At 45.0% G+C, this 10086-nt stretch overlaps 1 protein-coding gene across 1 annotated transcript in view; it reads left to right on the top strand.

Moving 5' to 3' along the window:
* The window catches only part of SPRED2 (sprouty-related, EVH1 domain containing 2), a 25995-nt gene extending 16062 nt beyond the window's left edge, over positions 1-9933 (top strand). Inside the window, exons 4-5 of the mRNA XM_009875523.1 lie at positions 7346-7495; positions 7887-9933. Coding sequence (XP_009873825.1) covers positions 7346-7495; positions 7887-8537 — 801 coding nt within the window. The 3' untranslated portion in view covers positions 8538-9933. The remainder of the gene's footprint in view (positions 1-7345; positions 7496-7886) is intronic.
* The last annotated feature ends 153 nt before the right edge of the window (positions 9934-10086 follow it).

Raw genomic sequence — 10086 nt, 5'->3', positions numbered from 1 at the left:
AAGCGATGTGGTTCATCTTAGCATGGAGAAATCCAATCAGGCCACAGCAAGGAGGGGTTACAGTAATGAAGAAGGGAACGTGGAGTCCTGGTAAGGAGATGCTCCCCAGACTAACGAGGACACGAGCGCCTGGTGAGTGGGTAGAGCCATCCCCCTGTGCTGCCTGGGGAGCTGCCCCAGTAGCTGGGGCTTATGGTTTAGGGTTTTTTCCCTTTACAGCATTCTGCTTTTCCCTTACAATTTACTGATGCAAGGACTTTTCCTTCCATTGAAGGGATGCTCTAGCCCAGTGATGCAGTAAGGGCGAGGCAGGGGGCATCAGACGAGAAGAAAATGTTCTGTGGAGCCACTCACAGCCTCTGGCTCTGGGCTCAGTCCGAGTACGGGCTCACTCTGGTCCTGCCCTGACTTTTGCAGGCATTTCTCTTTGTTCTGCTTTCGCAGAGACGCGTCTGACGCCTTGCATCCCCAACCAGTAGTGAAACAGGAAAATCTCCCTGAGGTTTCCCCCTTACCACAGCTGAGTGTTTGCAGAATCGTTTCACCGTGTCTGATGCTCGTGTATTTTTTTCTACTCCTCACAGTGAGCCATTCAGCCACACCTGTGGTCCCTGCACAACTGACCGATGACGCCACGAGCAGGTTTAGCGTTCGCTTAACAGAGATCATCTTGTGCACTGAATCCCTGTGGATGTTCCTGAAGTTTTTTGTGACTTAAGACAGCACAACCACCAGCATCTTTCTGGCTGTAAAAGCCACAAAAACGTAGAGATAAAAAGGCAGCAGTAAAACTAGCCAGCTTTCTGCACTTTATATCGATATTTGTGTAAGTGATGACTAGGAAACAGTCCAAACATTTGAGAAATTATACTCTTTTTTTAGAAAAATCTGAATACGTGATTATTTTAATGATCGTGTACAGCCCATTTGTCTCTGAACCGTAGTGGAATATGATCGAATATGCAGCTTTTCCTTTAGACTCTACTCAGGAGTAGAACTAGATTCAGCTCCAGAAATCCTCAGTGTGGATGAGTGTGTCAGAATGTTTCAAAAATTTACAGAAACTATTTTATTCAATACAACTTCTGTCTTGTCTTCAGTGATAGGAAACAAACAGAAATTTGACAAAAGCTTTTTTTCCTATGGGTTTATCTTGCCTTGACAAATTAAAAGCTTGTGCCTAGGAGATGGTAGTCTCGAATCTTAAAAGATTTTTCACCCTGAACCTTTTTCTTAATACTTAGATAATCTAAGCCCCCTTTGAAGTGGGCTGTCCTGAGTATATGGGGCACATTTGAAGGTGGATGGAAAATGTCAACTGTTTCCTTTTCTAATTTTCTTGAATAGGGAGAAAAAGGTGTTTTGAGACAAAAATTAGTATTTCTGCAGTTCCCTGTGAAATTCAAAAGTGTTACATCCTTTAGGCTTTTTAAAAAATTAAAAAAATAAAAGCTGGAGGGGAAAGGAACGACTTGTTCTGGCAAGATTAAGCTGAGGGAGTGCTGGGAGACTGTATTTTATCTTAATTTCTTTGGAAAGGTGGAAGTTTCTTTGCCATGCGGCCGAAATAACTTTCAGACTTCCTCTTTGTGAAGTTCAGAAGCAGCGGAGGCTCTGCAGATAAACTTCAGATTGACACTGAGCTCAGGATCGCTCGCTCGCTGTACCGTTTCGCCGGCTTTATCCTTTTTCCTTTCCGTATTGATAGCACAGCTTTGTTTTCCCTTATTCCAGTGAATGAAAAAGGCCAAGCGAAGAAGAGATGGCGGTGCCGGGGCTCCCAAGGGATTGCACCTGGGCAGGGCACACAAACAAAGGGCTCCGGCTGCCTCTGGGGAGCTCTCACGTGGGTCTCAGCCGGCGGCGGTCAGGCTATGGCCGGGCAGGGACACAGCTTGATGGGTGTCATTTTTCCAGGCTCATCCTCAAGCCATGAATTGGTGAGGGAGCTGGATTTCTTGTCCTGGGGACAAGATGTCTTTTCAGATGGCAGTGGGCTTCTCTGTAACGTGTCCAGGCTTTCCGAAGTGAACACAGCATCCTGGCCTGTATCAGAAATGGTGTGACCAGCAGGAGGAGGGAGGTGATCATGCCCCTGTGATCCGCACTCGTGAGACCCAACCTCGAGTACTGTGACCAGCTTTGGTCACCCCAGTGTAAGAAGGACATGGAGGTGCTGGAGCGGGTGCAGAGAAGGGCAACAAGGCTTGTGAGAGGTCTGGAAAACATGCCCTATGAAGAGCGGCTGAAGGAACTGGGTTTGTTTAGTCTGGAGAAGAGGAGGCTGCAGTGAGGCTTAACTGCGTCTCTTCTCTCTAATTACTAATGACAGGACAAGGGGAAATGGCCTCAAGTTGCGTCAGGGTAAGTTTAGATTGGATATTCGGAGGAAGTTCTTTACTGAACGAGTGGTGAGGCACTGGAACAGGCTGCCCAGGGAGGTGGTGGAGTCACCAACCCTGGAGGTGTTTAAAAAAAAAGTAGATCTAGCACTTGAGGCTGTGGTGTAGTGGTTAGGTGTGCTGGGATGAAGGTTGGACTAGATGATCTTCAGAGGTCCCTTCCAACCCCTAACATTCTGTGATTCTGTGATTCTGTGACCCTGTGACCGCCGTGAGGAGGTGTGGTTGTTGCAGAAGGCTGCCTCGGTCAAGATGAGGCTTTGAACCCCACCAAGTCTTGCATTTCGGTGCTGCGTGTCAACAGATCTCCTCAGATGGGGCGATGCAGCAAGTGGGCTTGCACAGCAGTGGGAAGTGAGCCAAGCGGAGTGTGGCGATAGAGAGAGTGTCGGCTTGCAGGGCTTGTGCTTTGCAGAGGCCAGGGCAGCACAGGTTTTCAATTCCTTTAGGACCATTACTTGTGAAACTACTTGTTCAGCATCATGATGCTTCTGTTCCCTCTTTTTCTCTCCACTTCATGTAATCGTTAAAATTCTAGAGGGGAGAAGCACCCACCTTGTCTTGCTTGACCCACAGTTACTTCTGACAGCAAACTTTGGCTGGCTCAGGGCACTTCTGGAAGTTACAAGTGATGGACCTCCATAATTCCTCTCTGACGACCGATTTCTGACAGGCTGCCGCAGATTGCATTGCTTCATAATTTTGAGATGAATCTATTTTCTTCTTCATAGTCGCCCTCAGATGTTGCATCACGCAGGGTGAACTTATTCTGTAAAGCCATTACAAGCGAGGTGATCAGGAGCAGGATAAGGCTTCTCTTTCTCATAGTTTTTTATGACAGATGCTTGTCTCAGAATATTACTTTAGCCACCTGATTAGCCGGCCGTTCTTGTGTAACAAATCCACTTCAGTGAGAAGTAAACTGCAGTAAATGATTAACATAATCTTCTTTACTAATGACTAGATTTTTTTAATTTAATGAATCACTTCTGAAAATATAAGGGGGAAGTAGGGACACTTCTTTTTTTATTTTGTTAAAATGATCACAATGCAGTCATTTGCATGTAGAAGCCTGATGTTTCTCGAAGCAGCCGTGTCAAGCATGCGGTACATGTGCTTGCTCGGATAGGCACAGCTCGCTTGCAAAAGGAAGTGTGTTGCACAGGTTTTGTAAAATCACTATTATGGTTATGATTAATGATTTTGTTATCTGAGCAGTGAAACCAGAAAAACTTCACGACTGCCATAGCTCCAGTACATGGGGCAAAAATTTCTCTAAGTGAGCATTTGAGGGCGTGTTGAAACAGAGCTTCTTACCGGACTCCCTGTTCCAACAACTTTAGTTTGGGGTTCGTTTCTCTTATGTGGCTACTGAGCATGTTTTCAATAGTTTCCCCTCAAAAATAAATACTGGAGCTGGACTGGTTTCAACAGGCTTTAGAGGAAGACAGTGTTTCTCTGACAGACTGGTGGCTCAATGGTTTGGGATAGTTCTTCCACTGGTGAAGCAGCCTGGCTCCGGAGACCACGTCCTTTCCAGCTGTATTCCTGTAGGTGAGCGTGTGTTTGGGCGACCTGCAACAGACCTCTCATTTCTTCCCCCTTCTACCAACCTCCCCAAAATTTTCAATGCTATGCTAGTGGTAGAAAACCCCAGCCAAGACCCAGTCTTGTCGTGGACGACAGAAGTTGTTCCCCGCTTCCATCGCTGATGGAGTCTTGCCGTCATTTGTTTTAGTGGCACTTCAGTGAAGATGAGAGTGTTTTTTTGTGAAGATACCTGATTTTGCCAGTCACCAAGTGTAGGTTCAGTGGCAGTGGAGTGGCACTGGCAGAACGGAAAGCTTCTGAAGGCCTGAGCATCATCACGCCTTTGATCCTCAGTCGCTTATTTTCTTCTGCGAGTTTCCATGTGGCTTCATGAACCACCTTTTAACTATGAGCTCTGTCAGAAGTACATCCTTATCTGAGCCTGCTCCAGTGATTGCCTCATGATCTTCTCTTCTGAAGAATACCAGGAGAATAATCTCTTCCTTCTCCCATGGGGCTCATGATTCTTCCCACCTTTCATGGTCCCTTTCATCATCCCTTTTCCAGGCTGGAGAGACCCAGTTATTCAGTTAGCTGTGGTTGAGAAGCCATCCTGTGTCCTCAGGTGTCCTGACCATGGAGGCAGGGGGCTGGAACCCGTGCAATGCCTTGATGATCGTCTTTGTTGCTGTTGCTTTTTTTTTTTTTTTTTAATCTTTTGCTGAAGCACCAAGCTGACACTGTCACAGGGCTGTGTCTGTGTTAACCCCAAGACCTCTTTCCTGAGCAGCAATAGCTGGCTCAGAGTGTGTCATTGTACTTGACAGATCAAGGTGTTTCCGCCACTTTGCACTTTAGGCGTAGTTTTTCAATGTGTTTTTTTTTAACATCCAGTCTGTCAGCATTATGAGATTCCTCAGCAAGTGTTTAGGGTCAGCTTTCATTTTTACTTGGATTATTTAAGTTTCATCAGAAAACTGTCATCTTGTTAGCTTTTCAGATCATTGATGAATGCGCTCGCCAGCACAGGTGAGGAGCTCGTTGGTGGCCTTCTGCTTGGGAGGGACGTATTTTCTACCTTTCTTCACCAGTCTCCAAACCATTCAACCTTATGTCTCGAGAGCCTTCTCTCTTCTGCAGAAGTTTGAAGCTTCGATTGGAGACCTTGCTGGGAATTAAGAGTTCTTATCCCAGCCAAAGGTCAGCAAGGTAACCCTGCAGACACTGCATTTGTCAACCAGTTGCCTTTGGCGTCACCAACGAGGAGGCAGCATGAACTTTTCTATGGATGAGTGAGCAGATCTAGTCTCTGATGGTTTGTTTTCTCCCTTTCTGGGCACTTAGAGTAAGTATTTGTGTTGGCAAACTGCCCCTCTAATCTGAGGACATTGAATGTGGAAATGCAACAATTTTTAAGAAGGTGGAAGCGGAGGCCGGAGCCGCAGCCTCTGTGGTATGCTGCAAACAGGTTTTGTAGCCATGTCAACACACGCGGAGGAGAGGTTCACTTGCCCTGCCAGGTCTGAAGGAGAGTAAGGTGTGGAAGAAAGCAAGGGTAGATAAGAATCGGGCAAGATAAAAATCACTGCAGCCTCTGTTCCAGTTGCCTATTGCAGAAATACTGCCTTCGCCGAGAGGCAGCAAACAGCCCGCGGCTCGGAGGGCTGGTTGTAGTTCCCAGCTGCCCCGCGGAGATTACCTAGCAGTTATATCCAGTTTGGGATTTTTATTTTCATCCAGGAGGTTGAAGGGGTTGCAAATCAGTATGCGCAACCTCCTCCAGTTGGGTAATTTTCCCAGGCTTCTTTATTTTCACCGTGAGCATCCACGATGTTTTCGGAGTGTATCTACAAAAGGCTTGTCCCAGCAGGGCTCGCCCGTGGTTCCAGCGAAGGCTCCTGCTGCCCGGCACGACTCTCTGTTAAGATCCTGCCTCCTTATTGCTTTTTTTGACTTTGCCGGTCAAAGTTTAACTTTGAAAACATGCTTCAGGCCGAGGCTGCCTGGACTATGGGGTGTGTGCCTTTCGGTTGTTTTTCTGAGATGCTAAAATTCCAGCTCAGCATCTGGGTCTGCGCTGCAGAAGGGTGCTTGTATGAGGCAGCTGTTGTAACTAAATCCTAACTCTCCTCAGGTTTTCCAGACTGCTCGGAAGCTTTATGTTATTATGAAGTACTTGCTTGTAGAAGCTGTTCGTTTTCTCTTGAAATGTCCCCAAAAACGTGCTGGATATCATGGGACCTAAAGTTACAGGCACAAGAATGAGCTTTGAAGAGTTGAAACCCTAGATTTGGAGTGCTATTGTCTAGCAGGGCATGAAGACTGAGCTGATGAAACTGCTTTTTTAAAAAGAGCCTGAATATCAGTGCAGTTACCTTTTAGAGAAGTTGTTAACTTATGTTAAGAGTTGATCTGCTTCTGGATACTTGTTCAAAAAAAAGACGGAAAAAAAGAAAAAAAAAAGGCAAAACAAACGGATGCATTAGAATTCTGTTCATTAATGGATGGTCAGCCATTCAAAAGGCATCCTGCTTGTTGTACCTCTCAGATAACCCAGCCCGGCTTTATATCACACTGCAAACAGATCTATTTGTTTGCTTTCAACAAAGTAAGTTGGGAGTTCAGGGCTTTTAAGTGCTATACAGGTTAAAAGAGGATCAACCTCTGTTTTGTGTTGTAATGCTGTAAGGTGTGCTCACCTTTGGACAGAGTCTTGCAGAGCGTTGTTTTCAGAATAAACAAATATCCACAATGAGTGTTCCTGTGTTCTTGGAGTAGGAGACATGTCTAGAATGATTTGTTGGAAAATAATATTTAGAGAGCACATTCTTGACAAGTAGAGAAGGTTTTTCAGGTAAAACCAGTCTTCTCTCACTACCAGTACAACTTTGCTCTTGAGGTTGTGTCTCTGGCTAACTGTTGTGGCAAGCGGAAACCTTTAGCTTGGACTTATTGTAGCTGCAGCTCATTAGTTAGAGGCAGATGGAGCTTTTTCTTAGTTCAAAGCTCTAATATTTTAGGCACATGCAGTGTTATAGCTCTTCTGACCACTGTGCATGGAGGCTCCTTTCCTGCTCCTGATGTGTTAGGACATTCAACAGCTGTTCTCCTGATACTCGTGGTAATATGAAAAAGCTCAACCAATCTATGAAAAATAACTACTGGGCACAATTCTGAATGTCTAGATATCGTATGGGAACTATTTTAACCAAGGAAGCGCTATGGAGAGAGGATGGGTAAGACTGCCTCTTTCATGTATTTTATGTGAGACTTTATGAAGCTGCCTGCTCTCAGGTGTTGCCGATGTTGCAGGTGTGCACCAAGTCAGTGAGCGGCAAAACATCTCTTTTAATACCGCATGCAGTTACCAGCTGAATGTATGACTTTCCCCCCCTCCTTTCCCTTTAAAACAGAACGCTACGGATAGCTCCTCTAACTCCTCTCAAAAAAGGGAACAGCCTGTGCGAACTCTGGCTTCTCCTGCATCCTGCGAACATCGAAGAATTTGCACTCGTGGACACCTTCACGACCATTACAGCTCTGACCACTACCATCTAGAACAAGTAAGGTTTCTTCACAGTGTTGCCACCTAAAGGGCTGTGTCTGCCATAGCTAAGGCTAATGTTTGGTTTTCCCCCCTTCATCCTCTCCCTTTCCTTCTCAGCTTTAAGTGGCTTCCAATTATTTTTTTTTTAAAGGGGTGAGGAGGTTACTCAGTGATTTATTACATTGTGTTGTACCACATGCACCCAGACCGTTGTGGGTCTATGACAGTTGTATTTATTCCCGAGCCAAAGGCTGAAATTCTGTGATGGGTCATGGTGAAGGGTGTTAAAAAGAAGGAAAGACAAAGTTGTTAAATATTTGCCTTTTCACTAAGCAAGGAGACCGTGATCGCTGTTAGCAAAGTGAGCTTACTCATCTTTTCTCCCTCTTCATCCCTAACTTCCACAGTCAGTCCCGCGATCCTACCGGCACGTCAACTTTCCAGACGATGATGAGGAGATAGTGCGCATCAATCCTCGGGAAAAGATTTGGATGACTGGATACGAGGACTACCGCCATGCCCCAGCACGAGGAAAGAACTTTGATCCTGATGACATGGACTCCTACGTACGTTTTGCCAAAAGCGAGGCCTCAAAACACGAATACACTTATCCTTATGTAGACAACTCGGACTTTGACCTGGGTGAAGATATCAAGGGTGCTGTGATAAAGACTCAACCTGTCAAATTCAAGCCCAGGAGGAAGGAAGATGGGGAGAGGTCGCGGTGCGTGTACTGCAGGGACATGTTCAACCACGAGGAGAACAAACGGGGTCAATGCCAGGATGCCCCGGACCGCGTCAAGACTTGCATCCATCGAGTGAGCTGTATGTGGTGCGCAGACACTATGCTCTATCACTGTATGTCCGATCCAGAAGGAGACTACACAGATCCTTGCTCGTGTGACACCAGTGATGAAATGTTTTGCCTCCGGTGGATGGCCCTTATCGCCTTGTCTTTCATTGCTCCATGTATGTGCTGTTACTTGCCGCTTCGGGCTTGTTACCACTGTGGGGTCATGTGCAGGTGCTGTGGTGGAAAACACAAAGCTGCTGGATGACTACAGATGCGTTCAAAGTGTTACGTTTTTCCTGTAGTTCAAGGAACACGTTGGTTTTGGAGCATTGAGATCACTCATTTTGATGCAGCCACTGTGCCCAACAGCATCCAGAACCCACCAGTTTGGATCACTTCACATTCGGTCGTCTGGGGCTCACACTGCATTGGTTTGCTCATCAAGTGTTCTAACTAACTAACCTACAGCATAGACTTTTGTATTATTAATCTGTAATCGAAACAGACTGTCTTGTACATGTTTATAGGTTTTTTTTTTTCAGTTAAAATGAGTTTGAGAAAAGAACTGCTTCAAATGGTGGTGGATTGTAGAACATCTCCAGGTTGTGTCCGTCTTGCCTCCGCTTGTGCGGTACCATCAGCGTGTTAGCAAGTTTTGGCATTTCTAGAAACGGGGTGCTGTAGTGAATGAAATCTCACTTGGAAGATTTTAACTTGCCATCAAGTTATTGTGTGTGTATAGAAGGTGTGCTAGTAACAAACTTGTACCACAACACAGTATTTCTGTCACTGGTTTTCTTTGGGGTTTTTGTTCTGTTTTCCGAAGCCAAAATAGCCATCTAAGCTGCAGTTTCTCTTCTAGAGTCCATCGTCATTTCCTTCAGCAAACATCTTAAATTACTTCTCTGTTCGTAAAGCTCTTTGAACAGAAAGCAAGGCTCAGTTACCATAGTCACATAACCATTGAGAATCTGGTAGTTCTCCTTACCTGTAATCATTTCAGACCACTACTTGAAAGGGAAACTTAAATGTTAGGGTTTTCTTTTTTCCCTAAATAGCGTTGGAAAAATAAAACTGTGTTTTCAGAGTTCTGCCCAAAGGAAAGGGAACTTCTTCGTCAGTCAGCCATGTAATAATCTGTGAATAAAACACTACAGTTCCAGATGAGGAAAATTGTTGTTATGCAAAGAATCACTAACAATGCAATGTCAGAAGCACTATTATGGCAATTCTGGGGAAATGCTGCATTAAGTGGTGGATTATATGGGAAATTGTATTTGTTTGTTTGTTTTCTGTGTAATACATGAGCATGAGAACATACGCGTCCACAGTAGGAACTACATTTAGCAATCTAAGCAGGTATTTAAATCAAAAGCCAGGATGTTAACCACCACTTCCACTTCCTGACCTGCGGTCCCAATCCTCCAGATGCTTACACGTGTCTCGACGTATCGCACGTGTGGTGGCGTTTCTGTGAGTCTCTGCATGTGAGTCTTTGCAGGAGCCAGACCGAAGCGTCTCCCTGGCTTTTCCCTCCCCAGTTCACCACCCAGATTTATGAAGTGGATGCATAAGGTGCATACAACAGGATAAGATTTACTTTATTTTTTTTTTAATTTTTTTTTTTTAAATGTCATGTTGTCTTGTGTACAAGGCTTGTAATTAGCTTGGAAAAAGAGTATTTTTCTAATATATTACAAGGAATAGCCAAATAATTTTTATTAAAAAAAAAAAAGATTTAGCGCAGTGAGCTCTAACTAGCATAGTACAATCTGAATACTTTGAGGCAGCTAGGGATTGGCTTGTCAAAGCTG

This window comes from Apaloderma vittatum, unplaced genomic scaffold (assembly GCF_000703405.1).
Source record: "Apaloderma vittatum isolate BGI_N311 unplaced genomic scaffold, ASM70340v1 scaffold10188, whole genome shotgun sequence".
NCBI classification, from domain to species: Eukaryota; Metazoa; Chordata; class Aves; order Trogoniformes; family Trogonidae; genus Apaloderma; species Apaloderma vittatum.
This window is presented reverse-complemented; position numbering and strand designations above follow the sequence as displayed.